The sequence below is a fragment of the Anabrus simplex genome, chromosome 2, assembly GCF_040414725.1.
Source record: "Anabrus simplex isolate iqAnaSimp1 chromosome 2, ASM4041472v1, whole genome shotgun sequence".
NCBI classification, from domain to species: Eukaryota; Metazoa; Arthropoda; class Insecta; order Orthoptera; family Tettigoniidae; genus Anabrus; species Anabrus simplex.
The window spans coordinates 788,067,888-788,083,503 of NC_090266.1; the positions used below are offsets into that span (position 1 = coordinate 788,067,888).

General features: G+C 38.6%; 1 protein-coding gene across 1 annotated transcript in view; it reads right to left on the reverse strand.

Annotated features, from left to right (window-relative positions):
- The window catches only part of Camta (Calmodulin-binding transcription activator), a 705,348-nt gene that overhangs the window by 288,489 nt on the left and 401,243 nt on the right, over positions 1 to 15,616 (reverse strand). Inside the window, exon 17 of the mRNA XM_068226037.1 lies at positions 8,038 to 8,351. Coding sequence (XP_068082138.1) covers positions 8,038 to 8,351 — 314 coding nt within the window. The remainder of the gene's footprint in view (positions 1 to 8,037; positions 8,352 to 15,616) is intronic.

Here is a 15,616-nt window from a genome sequence, read left to right on the forward strand (position 1 = left end):
AGTCTTGAGTTCGTTGGAAAATGGCTTCTAGATTTGATAAGGCTTGCTGCTGCAGTTTGGCTATTTGATCAGAGGAAGTATTGACAATTTAATTCTTGTTTGTAGCGACCAGACTCTCCGTTGGAAGTTGATTGTTTTGATGTAAGTTATGGTTAAAAGGGGCTTCAATCCAAATTTTGAGTATTGGTATCTGATTATGTTTTTTCGATTTATGGAATGGAAGAAGCTTCTGGAACAAATGGAAATGAACTTAAGTAATATTGTGTGTGTGTGTGTTGTGCTTATAATGTGAGTGTTGATGTTGCATTATCACTTACCCCTTTGTCTGTTGTGGCTCTACTCCTTGTGTTGTATGTATGAAAGAGCTGTTGTGAAGGGCGGGTAGGGGGTTAAGGGGAAGAGATGTTGGGCGGGGCGTTTGCTATTGACGTGCTACGTGGTAGGGAATTCTTATTTGTTGTCGAGGTGGGGGTAGAGGACGATCCTGCAGGCGGGGCGTTAAGCTTTGGCGTGTTATGTGGAGGGGGACTTTTTTGCGTTGCCGAAATGGTTTCAGTTGTGAGTGTATTTAGATTGAATATTTTAAAGAATTTGCTTTTTTCTGATTTGAGATTTTGTAATAATGTTGGCAACTGCTCTATTAATGGACTTTTTATTTCGATCGCATCATTCAAGTTTTTTCCTTTATTGAAGTATTGATCCAAATAAATATATATGTTTTCGAATTCTGTCATTAGCTTCCCCTTTTCGATTCTTTTGATTATTGTAAGGTCTTTATCTATTGAGGTGTAATGATGGCCAGTTTCTTTCATATGATTACTCATTGAGGAGTATTTATTGTGTTTTAAGGCATTAAAGTGTTCCATGTATCTGGTTAGGAAACTGCGTCCAGTTTGGCCAACATATGAAGATTTACACTGTGCGCATGTTAGTCTGTATATTCCAGAGCCTTGAAATTTGTTATTGTAGGCATTTACTGTGCTATGGTTAAAAAATAAGTTTTTGTTAGTGTTATATGATTTAAAGGCTATTTGCATATCTCGTTTTTTGAGTGGGTTTGCTATTTGGTGAATCTTTGAACTGGTGTAGGTGAAGGTTGCGTATTTGGATTTTTTAGTCTTTTCCGGTGTGAAGTTTGTGGCTATTTTGAGCTTTACTTTGTTGATGATTCGATTTACTATGTCTGCTTTATATCCATTGGCTAGTGCTAGTTCTTTTATAAAATTTATTTCTTTTGTAAAATTCGCAGGTGATAAGGGTATTTTGTAGGCTCTGTAGACCATACTGAAAAAGGTTGCTTGTTTGTGGGATTTGGGGTGGAGTGAGTCATTTCTTATTGTTATTGGCGTGTGTGTTGGTTTTCTGTATATCTGATAATCAAATTTGGATTTTAAGCGTGTTACGGTAACATCTAAATAATTCAATGAGTTGTTTTTTTCGTCTTCTTTGGTAAATTTTACGTATCTATCGATGTTGTTTAAAAATTCAAGGATTTTTTCGCTGTTATTTTTTCGGTTGTCTGTTATTACAAATGTATCATCAACAAATCTCAGCCAAAGACAGATTCCTTCTATGTTTGGTTTAATTATGCTATGTTCTATGTTATCCATATAAATATCCGCTAATATTCCCGAGCTGGGGTCACCCATGGCTAAACTTAATTGGTGGTAAATTTTATTGTTAAAGGAGAAACAGTTATTATTTAGTATGAATTTAAGTAGTATAATAAATTCATCTACTTCTAGCTTACTTAAGTTGCTATATTTGGAAAGGTTTAAGTTAATAATTTCGATCGTTTCTTTAATGGGGATATTTGAATACATATTGGAAATGTCAAACGAGCTCATTCTATGGTGGGGTTGTAAGTTGAAGTTTTTTAATCTTTCGCAAAATTCAACTGAGTTTTTAATTGAGGAGTTACTCTGGAACTTATAATGCTTTTTGAGGAATTGATGTATAAATTTTGATATTTTATATGTTGGGCTATTTCTGCTGTTTATAATTGGTCGAATGGGTGTATTGTTTTTGTGTACTTTAGGTAGTGCCTTAGCCTTGGGTAATGTTGGGTTCATGTTGACCATTTTTTGTTTTTCTTGCTCGTTAAATAAACAAATTGAATTTTTAAGGATTGTTTTTAGATTCCTTTGAATTCTAGAGATCGGGTCTTTATTTACTATAGTGTAAGATTCATTAGAAAAGAATTCTTCGGTTTTTTTTGATGTAGTCACTTTTATTTACTAGGACTACTGTTTCGCCTTTATCTGCCTTAGTCACGATAATGTCGTTAAATTTTATTTTTGCCTTTAAATCTTTTATTTGTTTTAGGAGGCTCTGGTCGGAATTAGTTTTCATTTCTTTTACTAAACTTGGGAGTTTCTTTTTTACTTCATATTTAATGTCATTTTGTATTTCTGCCGGCAGTTTCCCTATATTTGCTTCAGATTCCGCTATTGTGATAGTTAATTCTTCCATTTTGTACGGGTTAGGCCAATTGAACTTAGTTCCTTTGTTGAGTATGTTCATTTCATTTTCAGAAAAATTGGTGTCTGATAAATTAATTGTCGCGGGATTGTTTATCTTTAAAGGAATTGAATCATTTTTTCCATTAACGGTTAACTTTTTTGATCTTCTATTAGGTGTTTTAGTTTGTTTTCTAGAGTTTTTTGCTTCCTGTCTAAGATGTTGCAAACAATTTTTAGCCAAATTAAAAACTGTGTTTTGGACGTCAATGTGTTTTAGAATTAAGAGTTAATCCATTTTAACATTTCAAATCATACTGTCATAATTTTTAATGTGTACATTATTCTTGTTTTAAATATTGTTATCACTGAAATCAGATTTACATTCAATGTAATGAAATTTGTAACAACAACCCAAAAATCACAAACCTTGAGGCAATAGTATAGGCTGATGATGCTTATGAATAAAAGCAAAACATGTCCCGGTAAATTAGTGTTGTAACATTACAACTTAGCAACACAAACTGTAATTTGTATTGAAAAGGTGGATCAAAATAACCAACAAATTGTTAGTACACTGACTGACAGTGACAATGCAACACCAAGGAGGAGTGGTTCGAAAGGGATGAAAGTTGGGGAAAAAACAGAGACGGCACGGATGAATAATTGATGTTTATTTCAAACCGATATGCAGGTTACACAATGCGCACGGCATCGACTCAGTAGGATGTAGGACCACCGCGAGCGGCGATGCACGCAGAAACACGTCGAGGTACAGAGTCAATAAGAGTGCGGATGGTGTCCTGAGGGATGGTTCTCCATTCTCTGTCAACCATTTGCAACAGTTGGTCGTCCGTACGAGGCTGGGGCAGAGTTTGCAAACGGCGTCCAATGAGATCCCACACGTGTTCGACTGGTGAGAGATCCGGAGAGTACGCTGGCCATGGAAGCATCTGTACACCTCGTAGAGCCTGTTGGGAGATGCGAGCAGTGTGTGGGCGGGCATTATCCTGCTGAAACAGAGCATTGGGCAGCCCCTGAAGGTACGGGAGTGCCACTGGCCGCAGCACATGCTGCACGTAGCGGTGGGCATTTAACGTGCCTTGAATACGCACTAGAGGCGACGTGGAATCATACGCAATAGCGCCCCAAACCATGATGCCGCGTTGTCTAGCGGTAGGGCGCTCCACAGTTACTGCCGGATTTGACCTTTCTCCACGCCGACGCCACACTCGTCTGCGGTGACTATCACTGACAGAACAGAAGCATGACTCATCGGAGAACACGACGTTCCGCCATTAACTCATCCAAGTCGCTCTAGCCCGGCACCATGCCAGGCGTGCACGTCTATACTATGGAGTCAATGGTAGTCTTCTGAGCAGATGCCGGGAGTGCAGGCCTCCTTCAACCAATCGACGGGAAATTGTTCTGGTCGATATTGGAACAGCCAGGGTGTCTTGTACATGCTGAAGAATGGCGGTTGACGTGGCGTGCGGGGCTGCCACCGCTTGGCGGCGGATGCGCCGATCCTCACGTGCTGACGTCACTCGGGCTGCGCCTGGACCCCTCGCACGTGCCACATGTCCCTGCGCCAACCGTCTTCGCCACAGGCGCTGCACCGTGGACACATCCCTATGGGTATCGGCTGTGATTTGACGAAGCGACCAACCAGCCCGATCACCATAACCCTCGTAAAGTCGTCTGTCTGCTGGAAATGCCTCCGTTGACGGCGGCCTGGCATTCTTAGCTATACACGTGTCCTGTGGCACACAACAACACGTTCTACAATGACTGTCAGCTGAGAAATCACGGTACGAAGTGGGCCATTCGCCAACGCCGTGTCCCATTTATCGTTCGCTACGTGCGCAGCACAGCAGCGCATTTCACATCAAGAGCATACCTCAGTGACGTCAGTCTACCCTGCAATTGGCATAAAGTTCTGACCACTCCTTCTTGGTGTTGCATTTGCTCTGTCAGTCAGTGTATATCATAGCATAGTTCAATACGGGTCTAATAATGAGATTAGTTACATGTAAACAGATAGGTCTTACGGCGACGATGGGACAGGAAAGGGCTAGGAGTGGGAAGGAAGCAGCCATGGCCTTAGTTAAGGTACAGCCCCAGCATTTGCCTGGTGTGAAAATGGGAAACCACGGAAAACCATCTTCAGGGCTGCCGATAGTGGGATTCGAACCTACTATCTCCCGGATGCAAGCTCACAGCCGCGTGCCTCTACGCGCACGGCCAACTCGCCCGGTGCAGCAGGACATCAAGCAAGCTTTGGCTGAGAAGAGATCCCTTACCCAGATCAAGGCTCAAGATTTCAAAGAGACCCAGACCTTCCTACCAGGCCAAAGATTGGAGGGTTTCACGCAGATCTGGCACCTAAGTGGGTTGGTCCCATTGAGGTCGATAAGCAGGGTGTCTACTTACTAAAGATCAACCCTCCTGTCAAGGTCCACGCATCGGAGTTGCAGCGAGTCACCCAACCGCTGCACATACAGAGTTAGCCTACTATTGCCATGGGTCCACCTGGAGGAGAGGCTACTAATGACACAGCACAATCTGGTCATGAGGAGGAGAACGCATTGACTACCACCAAGGAAGAGGCCAGCAGCGAGGCGACACTAACATCCGACATGGTACGATCCGGTCAAGGGGAGGAGAGCACATCCAGCGACATCGAGGAAGGAAAAAAAAAAAATAATCTATGACCAAGGCAAAGTCAACGAGTCTGGTAGAGTGTTGAAATTGTTTCAAGTTATAGGGGGGTTATAGATGCATGTGTAATGGACTAGTATAACTTGGAAACAATTCTGTAACCCATGGGTAGAAGTTGAAAATATCTAGCATTATTATTATTATTATTATTATTATTATTATTATTATTATTATTATTATTATTATTATTATTATTATTTATGTAGTTATGTACGGACATTATTCGGTATAAATTGTGGTCTTATTATTTGTGTGTTGCATGTGAGGTTATGTTATGACATGTCTGCTGTATTGAATGTACTGAATAGGTGATATGATATTATTATATATTATCTTCAATATGGATCCATACTGATATATATCACTTGCAACGTCTGCTGTATGTATATTAATAGGAGTTTATTTAATGTAAGAACACATACCAGTAATTAATAGTATATAATTTATTATCACCTGTAAATATGACATAAATCCAATGCAATGTTGTGCAACACACGGTAATAGTCCAGAACAATGTATCTTTGGCACTAGAGAGTTACAGAAAACTCCATTTATTGTAAGTAGGTTATTGGAGACCCTAGACATTATGAGAAAACATGTTGTGTCATACTTTTCTAGTAGCTTGGCCAGGTAATGTATATAAAGAGGCAACCTTGGGAGTTGAGTGAGAGTTGTTTTAGCGAGAGTTGTGAATGCTGTACCTTAATTAAGGCCACAGCCACTTCCTTCCAACTCCTAGGCCTTTCCTATCCCATCGTCGCCATAAGACCTATCTGTGTCGGTGCGACGTAAAGCCCCTAGCAAAAAAAAAAGTTGTGAATGCAAGTCGTTAATCGAGTGTGTGAATTCATGACACATTGTGAATTTGTTGCACTGGTGGTATGTTGACATGCTATTGTGGCAATATTCTTCTTCTTCTTCTTCTCCTTCGTACCAGTGTTTTGTTCAAGACGGCAGTTTATGAGTGTGTGTGTGTGTGTGTGTGTGTGCATGTATAAAGTATACATCATTTGTAAATAAAACAGTGTACACATTTGACAGCAACTTTTGTGTGCGTCTTTGTGGTTACAACCTCCGAGCTGACAGGATCGCACTGTAATAAGTGCGCTCCGGTGACACTGGCTGAAACCTACGGTGTATTGTGTTTAATGCTGATTTTTCAGCATAGCTCTCAAGATGGTCTTATGAGGTGTGAAGACTTAGCAACACTGCCTCACAAAGCCCATTTGAATTTCCCCGCAAAGCGATCTGATTGATTAACTTCGACAGATGATAAAATTACATCAGCCCGAGATATCCAATTATTTCTTTCAAATTATTTATCAGTATGAGCAACCCTCTTATGCTCATATACCCAGTTTACATTGTTTCCGACCATCTTGTATATATATAAGTAAAGGATTAGAATCACAGATAAGGTTATTTGCAGAAGAAATGTTACACTATGTAGACTAGTGAATAAGTTGCAGGATTCTGAGCCACTACAAAAAAAGACCTAGGCAATGTTGTGAGAGAGACAGGAGACAATGGTATGATGCTAAACGGGATGAGAAGTCAGGTTGTAAGCTTCACCAAGAAGAAACGTCCCCTCAGTTGTAATGACTGTGTTGATGGGGTGATAGTACCTCATTGTGATTACTGTAAGTACCTAGGTGTTAATATAAGAAGTGATATTCATTGGGGTAATCACATTAATGAGGTTGTAAAGAAATGATACAGATCTCTTCACGTGGTTATGAGGGTACTCAGGGGTTGAAGTAAGGATGTAAAGGAGAAGGCATATAGGTCTCTGGTAAGATCTCAGAGTATGGTTCCAGTGTACGAGACCCCCACAGAAGGTCTACTTGATATGTGAACTGGTAAGGATCCAAAGGTAAGCAGCATTATTTGTTCCTGGTGATTTACGACAAGAGAGTAGTGTTACAGAACTACTGCAAACTTTAGACTAGAAGGACTTGGGAGTAAGGAAACAAGCTGCTCAACAAAGTGGTATGTTTATAACTGTTAGTTCTTCAGTCTCCTGAAACTAATTTTGAGTAATAAATTTATAAACTACTTAAAAAAGAAACAACTTAATGAGAATAGAATGACGAGTTTTATTTTTGAAGAACATCATCAGATTCTATCAAATCACTCTTAGAAAGTATAAACATTTTTGTTTATTTCTGTTTAAATACTTATGAACTTGAAATCTGGAACTTATCTTAATGAAGTCCTGTTTTCTCTCCACTCTTAGCATAGATGCTCGAGCTAGATGCTAGAGCTTTTAAAAGTAGGAAAGATCAAAATATGAAGTTAAATTTGGAATTCAAGAGGTCAAATTGGGGCAAATATTCACTTATAGGATGAGGAGTTAGTGATTGAAATAATTTATCAAGGGAAATGTTCGATAAATTTGCAAGTTTTATGAAAATATTTAAGAAAATACTAGGTAAACAACTGATAGGGAATCTCCCACCTGGGCGACAGCCCTAAATGCAGATCATTGATGATGTTTGATAAATACCGAGTTTCAAGAAATTCTATTCATCTCTTTTCCCACGATGTTGTAACAAACAAACAGACACACAAAAAATTGATTTAAACCTACTTTTGTATACCAATTTTGAGGTATAAACAAAGTAAGAGGCAAAAATTTGAAGTGTACAGACAAAATTATCATGTTATGAATGGTATACAGATAGGTCTCCTCTTATATCTATCAGTCTGATCCATTTCCTGAGAAAATTGCCCCATTAAAAATGATTATTAAATATCAGTGAAAAATGATTAAATCTGTGGTCTTTCTATCTTGCTTCACAGAGAATACATCTATTTCACTGTCTCTGATGAACTAATTTGATTCAAATGTACAAACCTAGTAACAGCACCTGGATGAAGGAACACCCCATCATGCGACTGAGATGTTGATGCAACTGATGTCAAAGACATAACAGAACTTGCTGGTGATGGAACCGGAGTTATTACAGCTGATTCTGATCCGATCATCATGTTGGCCTTCTCCCGAGATGCTTCTAATCTCTCCATTTCAAGTGCGAGTTCTTCATGACGATTGGAACGTGCACAGTCTGTTGCCATTTGAGCAGCATGGTTACGCACATTTAGTGCCGTATGATTCCATCGGTAAAGCAGCACAGCAGTTTCCCGATGGCCTTTGGCACAAGCCCACATCTATATTGCAAGAGAAAAAAATAATTTAAAGGAAAGTATTTACGCAGCAATACATACACAGGGATAATATAACTGATTGATTATACAGAGTTTAATGTAAATTATGTCAGCTGTTCAAAATTTATTCAAGGTAAGTTCAAATTTGATCTGCAAAATTTAAGAGGTTAGCAATACTGACATTATAAAAAAGCATTAAACATCACGTCCATAAGCATTTCTAATATCATTAAAGTTTCATCAACATTTAATGAGTCATAATTTGGAGAAAAAATGGACTAACATCTGTCTGCAAATATGTCCTCTATCATAGAAATGTTTCTGGCCTAGAAAGACAAGAATACGGCCAAGAGGATTAGTCACACTGACCATGTGACACCTTGTAATCTGCAGGCCTTTGGCCTGAGTAGCTGAGAGCTTTTTTTTTCTTTCCATATTTCAGGTGATTTAAGGGCCCATTAGGGCTGTAGTACCATAGAACAAATGGATAAGTTTATTCAAACAGAAAACTGAAATAACAATTCAAATAGCAAAGTAGTCTTTCCAATACTTATTTTAGTGTTATTCTAAATATTGACTCAGTACCCTTTGGTTCAGAATACACTGACATTAAATATGGGAAACATCATACAAAATCTAGTCAGAACTCCAACAGCCTTTTTAAAGCTTTCTTTGGTAGAGCAACCAAATTGCTATTGGTTATTGTTATTTATGGGCCAATACCACAAAAAAGTTTGACTCTATGATTGAACAGTCAGTATTCTGGTCTTCGGACCACAGGGTTCTTCATTTATTCTCGAATTAGTCATGGAATTTTAACAGTGTATTGTTAATTTATGTGGCTCGGGGGCTGGGTGTTTGTTCTATCTCTGATAATCCAGGAACTCACACATCACACTATAGTTCATCCTTATCAGAAGATCTCTCTTACAAGAAGTGGCATAGGAATAGGGGTGCAGGGTTTGCAGACAGCCCCATGTGCCATCACTGAGGGGGAAGACAAGGCAGTAAAAATATGTCAAACATTGCAAAAAGTCTATGATATTCAGTTTGGTAAGTAATATATACATTGAGATACATGCTGTTTGTTTGTATTTGTACATTAAGCCAAAGCTGCAAAATAGCAAAATAAAGTAATAAAATAATTCACAAGAAATTCCCATCCCGAAGATCATGGCTCTTGACTAGTGTTCAACAGGAGTAGAAATGAAGTATGTTTCTTCTAGAGCAGCATTTTCCAAAGCATACCCCATGGAGCCACTGGGGCCCTTAAAGGCCCTACAGGGGTTCTACATCACTTTCCATTATTTTACTAATATATTCTATTAATTATTGAAAATGTGTTTCATGGCTGATAAATGGAAATAATAAATATTTCCCATTCCTGGTACCGTAGCCTCTTGTATTTTTGTATTATTCAATGAATTCTTGTTTGCACTTATAAAGGAGTTATTTTCTTCTTCACTCAGTTTTTTTTTGCTTTACGTCGCACTGACACAGATAGGTCTCATGGCGACGATGGGACAGGAAAGGGCTAGGAGTTGGAAGGAAGCGGCCGTGGCCTTAATTAAGGTACAGCCCCATCATTTGCCTCGTGTGAAAATGGGAAACCACGGAAAACCATTTTCAGGGCTGCCGACCGTGGGGTTCGAACCTACTATCTCCCGAATACTGGATACTGGCCGCATTTAAGCGACTGCAGCTATCGAGCTCGGTTCTTCACTCAGTACAAGGTCAATTCTTTTATTATCTATCTACATAAAATAGATGATGTTTTCAAGAGCTTTTTTTTCTTTCCATACTTCAGGTGATTTAAGAAGTTAAAATTTGGCATGGGGCCCGAGACCAGTGAGAAACATCTTAAATCAGAAAAATTCAAAACATGTCCAATTTGTGACCCCAGAAATGCCATGTGCTTAAAGCAACGACAACAATAACTCCTTCTTTATCCCCCATCCCCTACTCTCCCTATCTCCTCCTTTGTTTCCATTGCCTGCTTCCTCCATGTCAGTGCTTGTTCCCTATCCACTCCTTTGTTTCCATGGCCTGCCTGCTTCCTCCAGCATGTCAGTGTTTATTCTACATCAGACATTAGATATACTGTACAATTTCACTATAGAGCTGAGTCTCATAAATAATTTTTCTCCTATTTAATTTATATTCTGTTTGTTTATTCATTCATAATTCTGACTATCATTTCCAGATTTACTTCACTGCCTGAGGTCCTATCTCAACTTAAAGACATCATATTTTGACAAGAAGATCACAACAATAATTTTTGTTATTATATGTATTTTAATGTTATAATTATTCCAGCAGCATTGTCTTTGTTTTGTATACATATGTTTTAGTTATCACATAATCTGTTTAATTTTTATGTTGACTGAAGATGGCCACTAAGTGGCAGAAACTAGTTCAAAGACTGATGTAATATTATTTACTTGATATATTGTATTGAAAAGTTGGACCCCCTGGTCAATTTATTTCTTATAATTGCACTTCAATATGGATGAAAAATGAAGTTTATAGCTTATAAATTTGCATTCACTGTTGCAATATTGACGATACGGAAGAAAACTGCCATCGGTCACCTTCTTGTTCTTCTACCTGTGCAGTAGTTGGCTGACGTCTGATCCGAAGTATCTGCTCCAGACTTTGTAGAATTATAAAACTGAATCAGCTCTTCCTTTCCTGTGTCCGCATCAGTTGCTTTCCCTTAGTGCATAGAGTATACTAACAAAATGGCCTTGTTTCTTTTCGGAATGTGTGAAGTCATATACAGAGCAACTGACCTTTCTCTGCTTGGAAGGCAAGAAGTTACTTGGATTTTCCTTCTTGTTCTTCCTTACTGTCCCAACAGAAGTGAGACCCCTTTTCCTTAGCTCCTGAAAAAGCTCTACTGCGGTAAACCAACTGTCAGCTCTTATATTCCTATTTGTGCATATTCGTCCATATTGGTTCCAAAAAACAAAAAATTGCCTGAGTTGGCTTTGAAAATTTCCTATCTTCCCTTGAAAGATCTATTCCATCAGTATCCTTCTCTGCATAAATATATGCAGTGTACAAATAACTATTTCTTACATCGGTTAGGCACATCAGTTTCACTCTGTATTTCACAGGCTTATTCGGAATATGCATTCTGAACTTACACTGACCTCTGAAACCAATCAGCATCTCATCTACTGTTGCATTTGTGCCAATGGAGTAACACCTTTGAGAGTTCTGAATCAACATCTTCAGAAGCTCAGCTATGGCTGCAGTAGGATCTGTCTCTCTCCACTGCATTCTGTCTTCAGGGTTGTCAAAATGCAGCCTGCACAGAGGAATGCAAAACCTTGTACCTGACATCACAACATGAAATATTTCTCGGCTCGAACCGTCAGCTGCGAAGACTGAAGTGATGTCCTCTTTGTTAGATTTGGAAACCACCGAATAAATAACGAGGCCTAGAAAAGCTTTCATTCCAACTATGTCAACATTTTGTAATTCTGGTTGGGTAGACTTTTGGTAATTACTTCTCATTGCACAGAGTTTCACATTTTTCTACTGCACTAATAAATTCACCATCTCTTCACAAAACATTAGCGTCCATGGCATAACAGGATCCACACTGTTTCCAACTCGAGCTCAAAGTCACAAACCGGGAAGGTGAATCACGATATTGTGATGAGGGGTACTATGGATGTTCCGAAGATGACCATTTGTATCTATTTCTACCACAAAAACACTTAGAACATGAATCATTAGGCAGTAGCACAGATCTTTCAACTTCTTCTACCTCTCCTTCTGTCTCAGCATTGGTATTGTGATCACTCTCTATTTCGTTATCACCATCGTCTACATCACTCTTGTCTTCTTCAAACCACTCGTAATTTACATCACATGTTCAGACACTCGCCGACACACCTCCACGCTGACTCATTGCTGCACATAGCACTATCAACTGACGACCGTTTCAAACCATGGACATGCGGTCACCCAGGCCATTACGAAACTCATCAGCTTATTATCGCGGCTGCATGGTTACTTATGACAGACAAGACAAATACTGTGCAGAGGTCTTCTTAAAATAGAAAGGTACAATAAAGCAATTATACTGGGAGGGCGATAAGCGAGGTGTGGCATGTGTTTATTTTTCCACTGCGGTCATGTTGACCATGCACGTCCTTAGTTAAAGCATGACGAATATAAGACCAAGTGTGAGGACTCAGCCATTATAGCATGGTAGTTTGTTGTCCTGCCACTGAAAGCAATTATATCCAACACGTGCTCCAGTAGTTCCAGCAAGCCAAGTATAGAAAAGTGCGGGAGACATTGCTGTGCGAGAAATTTCAGTGAATAAGTTGAATTTTCTTTGCTTTCAGTTCCTAAACTTAGTTCATTGTGTGTTGTGTACTTCAAGCATGTATTTTATATGGCTTGATTAATTTAATAGTTCAACATGTCGTACTATTTTTTTGCCCGGCTGTAAGTCAGGCTATGGTAGAGTAGTTGATGATATGCAATTTTTTTCACCACCGAAGGATAGAAATTAAAGAGCTATTCCATGGAAGGATTCTGAGTTAACGTGTAATAGCAGAATTTGTCATGTTAATTTCTTTGATGGCTTTATAGTAAAATCAGATAATTTTATAGTGTATGGTAAAAAAGTGGATATCTCTCATGTGAGATGGAAATTATGTCCAGGAGCAGTACCTCACATTTTCTCTAATTTGCCAAAATATATTTCAAGTGAGATTAAGTACCATGATACTCCCAACAGCAAAGAGAACCTGGACACCATCAGGAAAAGAAGAAGACGGGAGTGCAGCAGTGAATGGAGAATTAAAAGGTCAGTCTAATGTTGATCAAATTTGGATATTCTAGCGTACTTTCTGATGCCGAAAAGACAATATTATCACTCAAAAGGCACCTAAAAATGTTTATCATTATCCGAAGTGCCAATTTCTTTTCATAACGAAGGAAATCCGGCGAGATTTTCAACTACAAGTAAATATTCTCATATTTGAGCCCGTATTGAAATTCATATAAAATGTTCAAATAAAATTATGTATTTGTAATTTCACCTATTCAATACATAATTGTTTTGAAAGTGTACTGAATTTTTTATTTGTAATTTCACTTATTCAATACATAGCCTACTTGTATTGAAATTACAAATAAACAATTAAGATTTTCAATTTTGAACATCTGCCAAATCTTCCTGCAAGCTTTTGAAAGTCCAGTAACTGACAATTTTAGTTAGTAAGTAGAGTATTACCTTTAAATAGTTCATAGATGTTCGTTTTACTATGCTGGGAGTTACATGCTATTTATCTGTATTAATACGCTCCAATAACCTGTGCTTTCCGCAACATGTGATGAAGGCCATAGTTTTTATTTCCATGTATGATTTTTCCATTGTACCCTGCCATGGTATTTGAATTGTAATCTCTCATTATTTTTTAAAAGACAGTGTCTACACTTATCAGTTACGGAATAATACGTTTCCTCTGGCATTAATCCTTGGACCAGCTGCTTGGTTCTGTGGAGCTTGCCCAATCAAGTGCTGCCTGGCAGGGCGCGCCTGGACTCGAGGAGTCATCAGATTTGTTCTTATATTCGTCATGGTTAAGGGTTAACCCTTAAAACTTTTCTTAATGCTATGAGTTTCAGTAGCATCACATGATAGGAGTTTTTCAGAACTAAAATCAGTCAAGAGTTATCACAGGTCCACTATGAATCAAGGTCTCTGACTTTGCCATTGGAAACAAAGCAGCAAAAGAAGTTAATTTTGATCATTGTGATTTCAAAATTTGCAGAGAACAAAGTTAGGGGAAAAAAGTTTCCGTTTATGCTCACAGTGTTTTGTGAATAAACCAGAAAATAACACTTGCAACTTCAGGTACCTTATTTTACCTTCTTTAATAATTTCCATGCGTGTGGTGGGTGGGGGAAACTTTCCACACCGAGTAACCCCTGACCTTACTACGCCACTGCTTACAAGGGCAGCACCAGGTTGCCAGGCTGTAATAGCCACACGTAATTAAGAGGAAGTCACAATAAAATGGATGAAATTTGGACAGAAATAGAGGTGCCTAGAAGCAAATTCAGCAATCTCCACTTTTTTCATGGCTTACCTTATGGCAGTAATGGATTTTCCTTCATGTTTTCTAGCAATTTCCAATGGTTAATGAGAAGCAAAAGCAGCTGTAAGCAGGTTAGTTCCTCTATCGAAAACGGGGGTTAGAAGCAAAGGCTACAAACTCAAGGATCATTTCTTACAATCTGAGGAGCAAAGCCTGTAATATCTACTTTGGCCAATCAGAGATCTTGTTTTTCCATATGACTGTCAGCCATCTTTTAAAAATTTGTTTACACTACAGCATGACTTATAGTGGTATGTATTGTGTTTATGGTGCTGCCATTGAGTAAATTTGTGATAGAAGCTATTATAAGATTCTAATAGTTCCTGTAAAATGAATAGCAAGGAGGAAATAACACCAGTGTCACCTTCCAAAGCAAGGAAGAGAAAATCTCAGACTGAAAAATGGAAGAGATCAAAAGCTTAACAGGTGTGGTTAGTTCAACATTTACCAGACGAGTTGGCCGTGCGGTTAGAGACGCATGGCTATGAGCTTGCATCCGGGACATAGTGGGTTCAAATCCCGCTGTTGGCAGCCTTGAAGATGGTTTTCCGTGGTTTCCCATTTTTACACCAGGCAATGCTGGGGCTGTACCATAATTAAGGCCATAGCTGCTTCCTTCCAACTCCTAGGCCTTTCCTCTCCCATCATTGCCATAAGACCTATCTGTGTCGGTGCGACATAAAGTCACTACCCAAAAAAATATTCATTATTTTTACCTAACTTGCTGTTTTATTTGCTTAATTTTATTGAAAACTAGTTTTAAAATTACCTTTTGAGATTAAGCAACCATTCATTCATTCAAAGAAATCTTTCACTCCTTAATTTCAATAATGACAACCATGTAGGTTATGTTCATAATTTTTAATACAAAAATAGCTACACAAATCTTTAAAAATTCTCCGATACTTCACAGGTATGAGCTTCCAAAGCTACCAGACTTTCCTACGTGTGGACATGCTACAAATAGCTTTCGATGTTCAACCTTGTCTATGAAGCAATGCTTAGGCTTTCATAAGCTATTCTATGCAAATAAAGATCAATCCAGTAAAAATGCCTTTCTATTACAGTATTGTAAAGTGTCATCTATAGCCTGAAGGAGGTCAGTAACTGGTACTCACAGAGGAAATTCTTTCCAAACAA